The sequence below is a fragment of the Cryptotermes secundus genome, unplaced genomic scaffold (genome assembly GCF_002891405.2).
Source record: "Cryptotermes secundus unplaced genomic scaffold, Csec_1.0 scaffold810, whole genome shotgun sequence".
NCBI lineage: Eukaryota > Metazoa > Arthropoda > Insecta > Blattodea > Kalotermitidae > Cryptotermes > Cryptotermes secundus.
Window position 1 is genome coordinate 202353 of NW_019731279.1, and position 12997 is coordinate 215349.

Genomic DNA, 12997 nt, shown 5'->3' on the forward strand with positions numbered 1-12997 from the left:
AATGTAGATACCATAAAGAAAAACACATAAACTTTAATTGACACAAGTAAAGAGGTTGGGCTAGAAGTAAACACAGAGAAAACTAAGTATGTTACTGTCTCATCACCAAAATTCAGGGCAAAATCATGACATAAAGATAGGAAACAGATGTTTTGAAAATGTGGCACAGTTCAGATATTTGGGAACAATGATAACAGATCGAAACCTGATTCAGGAGGAAATTAAGAGGAGATTGAACTCAGGTAATGCTTGCTACCATGCAGCCCAGAACCTTTTGTCTTCTCGTCTGCTGTCAAAAACATAAAAATTAGAATATACAAAACTATAATTTTGCCTGTGGTTCTGTATGGGTGTGAAACTTGGTCTCTGACATTAAGGGAGGAACATAGACTGAGGGTGTTTGAGAACAGGGCATTGAGGAGAATATTTGGACCGAAGGGAGATGAAGTGACAGGAAGTTGGAGAAGACTGCATAATGAGGAGCTTCATAACTTGTACTCTTCTCCAAGTATAATTAGAATGAGCACGTCAAGGAGGATGAGGTGGGCAGGTCACGTAGCACGAATGGGGGAGATCAATGCGTACAGGATATTGGTGGGAAAGCCAGAAGGAAAGAGACCACAGGGACGACCAAGGCGTAGGTGGGTGGACAATATTAGAATGGATCTTAGAGAGAGAGGATGGGATGGTATTGATTGGATAGATCTGGCTCAGGATGGGACCAGTGGAGGGCTCTTGTGAAGACGGTAATGAACCTTCGGGTTCCATAAAATGCTGGGAAATTCCTGAGTAGCTGCAGAATTGGTGGCTCCTCCAGAAGGGCTCAGCTGCATGAGTGAGTAAGTAAGTAAGTATGTAAGTGTATTTATCATCCAAACCTGTGACCAAATTATTAGATACTTTGCACCCACTATATTACAATTATTGACTTGTTCTAAGATCTGGTCATTTATTACCAGAATTTTAATTCTTTACCAGCAGTTCCATGTATTTCCATAGATTTCATTCTGATTTGTGAAATTTTCATTTTATATGCCATTAGGATGCAATTCAGTCCTGTGACTGCCCCTTGTAGATTATCTTCTGACGTCAGGAAGTAATTTATCAATGTATACACATAATTTATCCAAAGAAAACCTGCTACCTCCCAATTTAAGGTACAAAGGTATTTCAAAGCCCTTCTGTCTGTATGGTATGATACCAATGCAACCCAAGGCTTCCTATTTTCCAGCTTTCAGACCCTTGTTTACATACATTTTGGCAGGACTTTCTGGGCATCAGATCAACCCATCACAAGTCCTCTACCTATACAGGACAACATAAACATAGAAACGGCACATATACATCCATGCCCAGAGTGAGGTCCAAACTGTCAACCTCAATGCTCAAGTGGTAGAAGACAGCAAATGCTATAAACCCACAACCACAGTGATTAGCAAAGATGAATATATACTGAACTGCTTTTGTACATTGTATTTTAATGCTTTATTTTTGTTAAAATAATCCCTACTCAAAATAGTCATAGGAAATATAACCTTCCAGTTTTGAGGTACAATAATTATACTATGGTTGTGCATCTGCTCATGAACCTGAATTCTTTGATTCTGCTTCTTTGGACATCTTATGATAAGGCAAAATCTATATAACACTGTACAGTATCTTCATAGTTTCCTACATTATTTTACGGTGCTCTTTCAACTTCAGTTAAAGAGGAGATCAAATCTGGGTAATGCTTGCTACCATTCAGTCCAAAACCTTTTGTCTTCTCTCCTGCTGTCTAAAAATGTAAAAATTAGAATATACAAAACTATAATTTTGCCCATGGTTCTGTATGGGTGTGACACTTGGTCTCTGCATTAATGGACAAACATATACTGAAGGTGTTAGAAAATAGTGTGATGAGGATGGATGAAGATGGATAAAATTATGGGTGGATGGAGCAACCTGCATGAGGAGGAGCTTTATAACTTATACTCTTTGCCAAATACAATTAAAATGATCAAGTCAAGGAGGATGAGATAGGCAGGGAATTCAAAGAGGGTTTTGGTGGGAAATCCATAAGGAAAGAGACCACTAAGAAGACCTAGATGTAGGTGGGAGAACAATATTAAAATGGATTCTAGAGAAATAGGATGGGGTGGTATGGGCTGGATTCATTTGGCTCAGGACAGCAATCAGTGGCAGACTCCTGTGAGCACAGAAATGAGCCTTTGGATTCCATAAAATGTTGAAACTTGAAAAAAATCTGATAATCCTCTCTTGGAGGGTAAATCACAGTTTCTCAACTCATATGCTCAGTCCCCAGTAAATGCAATCTGTCCATTAAAGGTTCCACTGAGTCCTCGTACAAATCACATTCAAGTATGTTACAACAACACAGCATGTTAACAACCTGACATTCCTCTCCCAGAAGGTATACCGGAGTTTTTGAACTCATGTGGTCACTCACCAGTGAATTATGTAAGGATCCGGAAAGAGCAGAAACCTCCAGGCTTCTCACCCTTGCATTCACCCTATCTAGGTCTCTCTGCAGATGAAGCACAGCCTCACGAATCTGATCTGAGATGTCGTTAACTGGCAGTGACTCATTCGTTTCAGGTGGGCTTATCATGGCAGATTTCGGCCACACCACATCCGGGGAGTTTGGTAGTTCAGCTTGGCTTATCCATGTAGATAGAGGAAAAGCTGCATTCATGAATACGTGCATATTCATTACCCCAGACTACATATGCACTCAAATTTTACACTAAAAAATCTGTACGAGGGGGTACCCAAAAGAAACCGAACTTATTTTTTTTTAACTTATTTATTCAAATTTTAAGCACAAACCTTCAATCCCCTTCAAAGTACTCTCCACTTACACTAATACACTTGTCTAGTCTTTTATTCCATTTTTCAAAACATTGTCTAAATTCATCTTTTGAGATGCTTGACAGCGCCTCCATCATTTTTTTCCTTCACCTCAGNTTTCAACATTTTCGTGTGTTCGGGCCATTGCAAAAACGACGATCACACAAAACAGTTGTCACTATAAACTCTGCCGAAACTAGTCCTTACCTTCTGAAGCAACGGTAGTTGGCTTATTGACTCAGGAATGTTAGATCTATGCGCTCATAGCGGCAAAACGCGGTACTACAAAAGCTCTGCCCACAAAAAAAATAGTTGGGTTTCTTTTGGGTACCCCATCGTATTCTCTATATCAATGCTTGAGTCATATTATACAGGAAGATCGAAAAGTCACACACATCAAACTAAAAGTTCTTATAAATTGTATTGCAGTTAATATAATTATATCTCCTACCACTAGATGGTACTGTAGGAGTACCAACAATGAGTAGAAACGTCATCTGTTGTGTATCGGTCATACAACATCTGCAGCATAGCTTTGTTTATTGTATGACAAACATGTTGTTTTCCGCAGAACGAGTTTTCATTGTGGAACATTATTTCGCCAGTCATTCGTATGCATGTGTTGCAGATGAGTTTTGTCGGGAATATCCGGATTCTGCAGTTCACCTTAGTGGCCACGTGAACAGTCAAAACAATAGGATGTGGTCATCTGAAAATCCACATGTGTTACATGAAAAGCCCTTGCACTGTCAGAAATTTGGAGTGTGGTGTGCTATATCATGTCGAATAGTGGGCCCAATTTTCTTTGAAACAACAGTGAACAGTCCAGTGTACCAAGACATCATTACACAGTTTATTGCGCTTCTTGAAGTTGATGAACGTGACCGTTGGTTGCAGTAAGTTAGTGCCACATGTCACACATCTAATGAAACCATGCAGTTCTTGTGTGAGTTTTTTGGTGACCGTCTCATTTCAAACGGACTGTGGCCCCCGCATTCGCCTGATTTGTCACCCAGAGAGTTTTTCCTTTAGGGGTACCTCAAAGGAATTGTCTATAAAAACAATCCGCATACACTGGCTGACCTCAAGAGGAACATTACGATGGCAATTAACAGCATCAGTTTACAGGTGCTCCACAAAGTGGCCTCAAACACAGTAAAAAGAGTGCTAAACAGAGAAGCCATTTCGAGCAAACGTTTTAAAGACATGATTTGATTTTGCATTTCTAAGATGTAAGGTTATACACATTAATAGTAAGTCTTGTAGTTGTCTTGTAGTTTGTGCATTAAACCAGTAAAACATAATTGCTTAGTGTGATGTGCGTGACTTCTCGATCTCCCTGTATTACTGTCAAATGTCAGTTTATGAAGCAGTTACATCATTATTTTCCTAAGCTGATACAGCATTATTATCAACTCTGTACACAAGGTAACTACTGAGTAATGGTATGGAGACTTGCACTTTTTGCTTCACACCGCATAGTAGACAAATACAGAAACTGTTTTGTGCAGTTTGAATTCAAAGTAGAGAATGGGTCAATATGAACTGAATTTTGGGCTTGTGATTAACCAGAGCATAACTGCAGAAAACAAGAAGAATATAAATATACTGAGATGATTACTTTTATATACAAAAGGGATGAAACTTAGGGCAGTTGAATCCCATGCAGTGATTTTAAGTTTGAGAATTACAGAACACTGATTTCTCTGGAATACTTAAATTGCTGTTACATACAAATGTGACATGGCTGGCAAAAAATTCAAACAATTCTCAGCTGGATAATAAGATAAATGTATTGTAGCAATCAACCAACAAGACCCCAATCCACCAGAGGCTCCCAGCAGATTATAAAAACCCTACATTCCAGTGGTGTTTATATGATATCACTTATCTGCAGTTTTAGTATGTAAAAGCCTATAGTGGAGTTTTATTAAAAACCCTACATTCCAGTGGTGTTTATATGATATCACTTATCTGCAGTTTTAGTATGTAAAAGCCTATAGTGGAGTTTTATTAAAAACCCTACATTCCAGTGGTGTTTATATGATATCACTTATCTGCAGTTTAAGTATGTAAAAGCCTATAGTGGAGTTTTATTATTTATAATGACTGTTTAATAATATATTCAATAGTCTCTGTATTAGGTCTCCAAGTTGTGGTTAATGATCATAAAGAAGCAGAGACTGGTGTGACAGAATTTGAACAGAAATACATCTAAGTCCAAGTTACATTGCGACTGACAGTCAGTCAGTCAGTAAGTCCTGGTGTCGAGCCCCAGTTATTACTGTTGAACGAGAGGACGGGTCTGTCTTTTTTACATGCTACTGGCCCTTGCCAGTGCAGTCTTTCTCGGGTCTGAGTCCCTTGGGAATCGCAACCATATTTTACTGTCTCACATTTGAGACTTCCCTTTTCATTGCCTCCTATGATTCGCAGGGTCATGGTGGAGGTAGAAATATATCAATTTACAGGGAACACAGCAAACATTTTGCTGGTGGATCTGGGGTTCCAGAAGCAGGAAACGACACAAATGACATTTTGGAAATTCTGGAACTCATTGTCAGTAACTAATTTGGGAAGATATGGTAACTCAGACCAACTTCTACACAGAACAGTTCATAAAATCACAGGTATGGTGTGCTCAAACTGAATCCTTATTGCATCCCTGAAAACCAGTGACAGCTGATGAAATTTATGTTTTGTCTGGGGTGATGATGTGCTAGTGAAATTGTTGGCTCATCTTTTTAGTGTTTCAATGGCTGCTACATCAAGCTAAATAACTAAAGCTTATGTACATAACATACTCATATTCTGCAGATCAGGACCTGCTTATAAAATCTGAAATTTTATTAAAACTGAGAAATTACAGCCATCCCAGTCCAAGCATACATTTTCTATCTTCAGGTTACTTAAATTGGTTTAAATCCTTAGGCAATGATTAGGTACTGACATCACAAGATTCTCTAGCATTCTATGGGTCTGTAACAACAACTGGTCCTGAGGAACAATCTTACAGCCCCTGTTATGGATATTACAATACCCACAATCATAAAATTGAGATGATTGTTCTAACCTCTTTGTATTCTGGGGCTGTGTCGCTCTCTGGAACGCCCTCTGCTGTTAACTGTCTCCTTTCCTCCAACTCCTTCCCCAAGACCGTTCACTGTTACAGCCACCTCACTTTCTGTAATATGGCTGTGAAGATCACTCACATGATTAATAATGGCTGAACCATTAATATGGCCATTAGAGACAATTCCTGTTGAGTCATTCTTTTGAATCATGGCAACACCATGATTGCAGTGGTTCAGTTTCTTTGATCCTGATAATGGTCTTCCAACAGTGGAGCTCTCTTTTACTATACGCTCTGGCACAGCCTGTGTAAGAGATAAACACAAACGTAAGTTCACAGTGACTGAGAATGAATTGAATTTGGACTTCAACTGCACTGCTGAAATAAATCAGGCTTCAGGTAAGCCTTTCCCAGTCACCTGTGCCACACTGAGATAGAGTGCATGATGGGTACTGTTATGAACTTGAAAGACATGGTTGACACCTTTACTGTCATACAAATTTCACTATTTTTTATCAGCTTGAAAATACTGAAACTCAAGATCTGACATAGTATACAATATATATTTCAGAAAATGTGTAAATTATACATGTTAAATTCTCTATGACTTCAGATTTCAGGAATTAGTTGTATAGAATGCGGTATGTTTTCTAGTACTTCAGCAAACATTACAGTCACCATCTTCAGGGTTAATGTCCCTGGGGGTTTTCAGAAGCTGTCACAGATCTGGCACTGGGCAGTGAGTGGGAGTTGAAGGGGTGATGGGAAAAATCAAAGAGCAGAGTGCTATCCCATTGGGGTCAACAACATGGTTGACAAAAAGAGGTGACTGAAAGCTTTTGAAAATACATTTTTGCAATTTCATACTCAGGACAAGAGATGATGGAAGCATTTCTGGTAATGAGAAGAAGGGAAGGATGATGTTCCTATAACCATCTGATTAGGAAATATTTGTGGAAAAAGATTTTAGTGGTCACATGGCTAGGAAAGGAGGTGATAAAAATTCGTTTGTGTCCATTGTGTCAGTAAGCATGGGTGAAATTCAGCAGTTGCTCATTACTGGTTGAGTGGTACATTTATAGGGACGAGCTGAAGTCAGCATTTATCAAGTCTATCCACTCTCATAGTGGGAGTTATGACAGTGTTCTGTTATTTCAATGGCTTCCCTCATAATGCACATGTGGTAAGCCCAGATGTCTGCTATGACCATGTTTCTTGTCTGTGGGGTGTTCGGCTACCACTGCTTGCTCATCCTCCAGTCTGGTGTCTCAATTTATTCAGAAATCCTGGTGATGTGGTGGCCAAGAAGTATCTAATGTTGGCTGGTCTGCATGGCCAAATTACAAACACACTGTCCACATATCTATGCCAGCATTTCAGTTTTGATAGGCTTGAAAGCTGTTGGTTAAGGAGAAAGTGGGAACCCCATGGCAGCACCATCAGCTTGTTTACAGAACTATCCCTGGTTTGTGAAGATGACACTACTGACAGTATTTTATATGAGCATGAGGTCTTGTAGAGGGAGTTGGTTGCTCCTAGACAATGTCCATCATGTCTGGGGGAAAAGGGAGGATTCCACATCAAAGCTAACAAAAATGACACCTCAGTGATGCTAAGCTGTTCCAAGTTCTGCATGAAGCACTGAGTTAAGTATGTGATGACAAGATATGGATCATGGGAAGGGCTGCTCTATGTAGTCATCTGGCGAGATGGTGGGTCGGGGAGCCTGTGGTACCAGCTATATCTCATAAGAGCATGCTGGGTTTGTGAGCTTGGGAAGACTATAGACATTTGGTATTCTGGTGTCTGTACAAATCAAGACTTCTGGGTTCCAGTCGTGATAGAAGACTGCTGGATCGTGTTTCTCTGTTTGTCTACATCACTAACTGATACAGATTACCTTCTAAGTTATTTCAGATGGATTCCAAATGCATGGATATACACATTTATCACCTCAAAGTGTTCCAGAGTGAGATCCTGAAAAGTATTTATGGAATAAAAGACAATTCTTGGTCCAAGCAACACATATTGTATAGATTGGAAGGCTGTTTTTAAGTGTTCATAGATTTGAGCTTCTAACATCTGACTTATCTGTGATAAGGGAGTAAAGAACAAGGTAATGTTCACTGCAATGGCCACAAAACATAGGAGACGGGAATTCCAGGAAACTAATAAAGGCTTTCAAGCAATCACTTCCGCACTCTACTGACAATCTATTGTTCCCATGATGTACAACATACAGAGTCTCTAAATTGTATATGCTTCATTTACTCATATCTTACACATTATGCATATAGAAATTAGCCAGTTGTTGCAAAATTTACCTCAAGGTTACAGAAAACTCAATCTCACACCTCAGTTCCTCCACTGTTGCTGCCTTCCTGGTATACAGTGTTCTTCAGTGTACCTCATAATTGAAGAATAATAATGTCGTTTCAGCTGATTCAACCGAATACTCCATACTGCCTTCACATCCTACTTATCTTCCAGGGAATGAACATTTAGAGAATCTCTCCCAGAAAATTTTCAGTGTTACCAAACTGCAGTTTGAGATTAACAGAAAAGCGAATCACTGTTACTATATGGTGACACATCCCATAAAAGTCAATCTGAGAAAAGATAAGTTTTAAACATGCCTGAAAATGAATGTGTAGGCTCATAGAAGTCATGCTAAGGATATATGTACACTGACCTCCACAGTATCAATGAACTCTTCTTCCTCCTCATCATCATTTGGGTCAGGCGGCAACGGTGAGGCTGAGTAGCTGCTGGCCGGACTAGTCTCCAGACTTGATGTGATGCGGCCATTTGCAGCAGATGTCGTAGACACCCTGTGTGGTGAAGCCTCACGTGATGCTGAAGAACAAACTCCAGTTCTATACTGATGTACTCTTAGATATTGAGACGAGTTATGTTATTTTGACCTGGTTATGTTATGAAGAAAACCTCAAATCTTACATGGTTATGTCATGTTTCCAAACTATCATATTCTGACATATGACAGCAGAGTTAATATAAATAAATGCACTGAACCAAATTATTTAAATACTAATTTCTTTCTCTCTGATAAAGGTCACGATGAACCTCACACCATTCACTTCTTAAGACGTTTAACCTGGAATATTTGTAATATTATTTTGAAGAGTAAGACTTATGACTTTAAACCATAAAATTCCCTACTGTCTTCTTTCACTCTATTTTGTACAGTATCTGAAATGTCTTCCATTCTGGTTTTAGCACATTTTAAGCAAAAGAGAAAAGGAAATGGATCATATTAGTTCCACAGAAGTACAGTGGAACCTCGCTTAACGAGCACCTCTCATAACGAGTAATTCGCATAACAAGTGACGAGAGTGGAAGTCCCGGATTGTACGCTTGCTACGTCAGTCTGTGTTTAGCACTCGTTCCGCTAGCATCTTAGTGTCGCTTGTGATCACACAATTTTCCAAACTTGTGTTCAGACATATTATTTGTGATTTTTTTGTGTGCAAAGTTTAATAACCCTTGCAGAAATGTCCCCGAAGAAAGAGACAGCCATAAGAGAATAAAAATAACCATAGAAATGAAATGTAAAATCATTGAAAAGCGACGAGGTGTGAGCGTGGCTGATCTAGCACACACATACAATCGGTCTACATCAACGATTTGCACTACCCTCAAGAACAAGGACAAGATTAAGGAGATAGATGCTTCAAAGGGAGTGACAAGAATATCTACACCACGGTTACGTATTCTCGACGATGTTGAAAGGTTGCTCCTCATATGAATTTTTTTTTTCCTGCAAATCGAATTCACATTCCGGGTTGGTTCATTCCGCATAGAAGAAAAGATGAAGATGATTCATGCTCCTTAACAATGTATATATAATTTTCTTTGAATAAACGTTATACATAAAATTTGTTGAGTATTTTTTTGGGGCATGGAATGCATTATCGTATTTTACATTAATTTATATGGGAAAATTTGTTTCGCTTAACAAGTGTTTCTGGAACGAATTATGCTCATTAAGCAAGGTTCCCCTGTATTACTACTTTTACTTGGATACACTGTGGGAAACCACAGGACATCTTAAATTAAGTATTCTCAGTTGCAGATCTTATTCACACCAATAACTGTGTTCAATGGTCTCTGTTCAAGCAGTTTCCAGGTAAGGAAGAAGTGGACTTCTGAGTGAACAGATCAAATTCTTTTAACAACACTGTATGAAACGTAAGCATCTCTAGCTCCAAATGGGATATACAAGAATACAAGGATACAACTGAACTGAAAGGGAAAGCAAGATTTAACTAAGGCATACCTTACTGTACTATCCCTGGAGGGACTGAAAAAGAACATAAAATTAACAAACAAAAAGAGATGGTCCACAAGATGAGATGCAACATGGGTACTTCCTGCACGCAAACTAAATACGAGGGTAAGTCAATAAGTAAGTTACAAATGGATATAGAACTTTAAACAAATAAGAGTACTGATTTGAAAGATGCTTTTATTTCTCACCATAATCTCCCTGTGCATTGAGGCACTTGTCCCATCGTTTCACAAGCCACTGAAAACCAGCAGCATGAAATTCTCTGGGCTGCTGTCAGAACCAATCGTGTTCACGTGGCATGGCATACCTCATAATGCATGACGGGTTAGGTTTTCACAAAGTCTGTGCATGATAGATGCCGCGCATGCTGACCCCACAATACAAAATGTAAAGAATGGGTCTGGCATTACAGCATCTGAGTCACTACAAACAATGAAGGACACGATATGCTAGCCAAAATTGTCACAGGTGATGAGTCTTGGGTTCACCATTACCAGCCTGAGACAAAGCGTCCGTCAATTCAGTGAAAACATCCTGTGTCGCCTGCCAAAAAAAAAGTTTAAGGGGACACCATCCTCCATGAAAGTGATGCTCACAGTCTTCTGGAATCACGAAGGCATACTGCTGACCACACTCCAGCCTCAAGGACGAACCTTAAATGCTGATTTCTGCTGTAACATCCTCAGGAAACTTCATAAGGCCATTCTACAAAAGCATGCAAACTGTCATGCATTATGAGGTAGTCCATGGCGTGTGAACACACCTGGTTCCGACAGCAGCCCAAAGAATTTTATGTTGCTCGTTTTCAGGGGCTTCTGAAACGATGGTACAAGTGTGTCAATGTACAGAGAGATTATGTTAAGAAGTAAGAGCATTTTTCAAATCAGTACTCTTATTTAAGTTCTATATCCATTTGTAACTTACTTATTGACTTACCTACGTACATACAACATGTCTATTGATACAAAGAGAACCTTCTTTCAGTGATGATTCAGCAACTGGAAAATTAAAACTGTTACTGAAGTATGAGATAGGGAAGTGTGTTATGTTTAAGGGACACTACTGAAAGTTAATGACATACTGCCACCTTTTGGAGACTCAGGAATGACACCTGGGGCAGTTAAGCTGACAACAATGTAATTATGTAGATTTATGGACTAAATGAAACCGATATAAAGTTGAGCATGCTTGGTTGCAAACTGCAGATATGTGTCAAGAGTTTATTTTACCACATCTCCTGCCACAGGGAGAGCCAGATTTGTGCAGTTGGTATAGCAACTGGCTACAGGCTGGATGATTAAGGGGTCAGAGTTGGAGTCCCAGTAGGGTCAAGAATTTTCTCTTCTCCAAGTCATCCAGACCAGCTTGGGGGTCCTCCCAACCTCCTATCCAATGTGTACTGGGGACTCTTTCTCCAGGGGATAAAGTGGTTGGGGTGTGAAGCTGACCACTCACCTCCAACTAGTGCAAAGGTCAAGAAAATGTGGGTCTACACATCCACTCCCCCATATGCCTTCATGGCGTAGCGCTTAATTAGTTAAGCACAGGGGCAATTTTACCTTTTCACATGCCATAGGAGTTTCAACACTTCTCCAAACTATTAAATGTGAAGGACTGAGATTTGGCATAAAGCATTTCAGGTGCTGGAAGTTTTGTACTGTCAAATTCATCAAATAAAGAATGACATAGCATCTCGAATAAACTGTGTTAATGTTATCTGTGAACATCTGAATTCAAACTACTTAATTCATCCCCTTAAGCAAATCAGATCCCAAGATATCCCACCAAAATAAAAATAATCTTACGGTTAAAGGACAACAGATACCAGACACAAAATACCCCATTTCCCAGTCATAATCTTTTGAATATAATGATGAAAAGTTAAATTCACTTACTTTCATTGGAATGAGGCATGCAATCACCATTCCTGAACTAGTTAATGCATTTTACTTACCCAGAGGTGAGCCACTGAGAGGAGATCCAGGTTGTGAACGTACCCGTTCAAGCACGTTTCCTACCAATAACTCCAAGTCTTCTACAGGAACAGCATCATAGAATGAACCAAGGCTGCCAAGAAAGTTTGCAACATTGTCTGTATATGACATAGTCTCCACAATCTGTAAGTATCAGATGCACAAAATGAAACCAAAGACAAGAAAACTGTTGTATCTACCTGCATAATACTACGAGTACTATAATATTGCTATCAGAAAGTTCCCAGACTAGGTCAAAAAGGAAATGCTGGCTTAACTTATTCAATTTTGGCTGCCGTCTCCTTAAAAATAGTCTCCCTGGGAATGTATACAGAGATCCCATTGTTTTTGCCACACTTCAGAAGCACCATGGAAGTCATTTTCCTTAATGCTGTTGAGTACCATTTGTGAGTCTCTTTGGACGTCAGACAGTGTTTCAAAATGTCATCCCTTCAGTTTCATTTTCAATTTGGGAAACAAAACAAAGTCACAGGGGGCTAAGTCCAGCAAGTAGGGAGAATGGGCAATGATAACCATATTGTTGTTAGTCACAAACTCCATGGTTTTCAGGGATGTGTGGGTGGGTGCACTGTCATGATGAAGGAGCCACTTGTGGTTGCCCCAAAGTTCTGGTCTTTTTTGTTACACATTTTCTCTCACGCATCTGAAAATGTCACATTGAAAGTCAGAGTTGACCCTAGTGCTAGGAGGAACAAATTCAAAGTGAACAAGCCCCTTCGCGGGGGGGGGGGGGGGGGAAAGCTGCATTTTGTTTTTATTTTTATCTTCGAT

At 39.5% G+C, this 12997-nt stretch overlaps 1 protein-coding gene across 3 annotated transcripts in view; it reads right to left on the reverse strand.

Moving 5' to 3' along the window:
• LOC111866893 (acyl-CoA-binding domain-containing protein 5A) overlaps nt 1–12997 on the reverse strand; it is a 44327-nt gene that overhangs the window by 3179 nt on the left and 28151 nt on the right. For all 3 annotated transcript variants that reach the window (XM_023856239.2, XM_023856238.2, XM_023856237.2), the window contains 4 exons: nt 12187–12349; nt 8616–8779; nt 5924–6227; nt 2450–2685 (listed from right to left, as the gene is read on the reverse strand). In XM_023856239.2, the coding sequence (XP_023712007.1) occupies nt 2450–2685; nt 5924–6227; nt 8616–8779; nt 12187–12349 (867 nt within the window). The remainder of the gene's footprint in view (nt 1–2449; nt 2686–5923; nt 6228–8615; nt 8780–12186; nt 12350–12997) is intronic.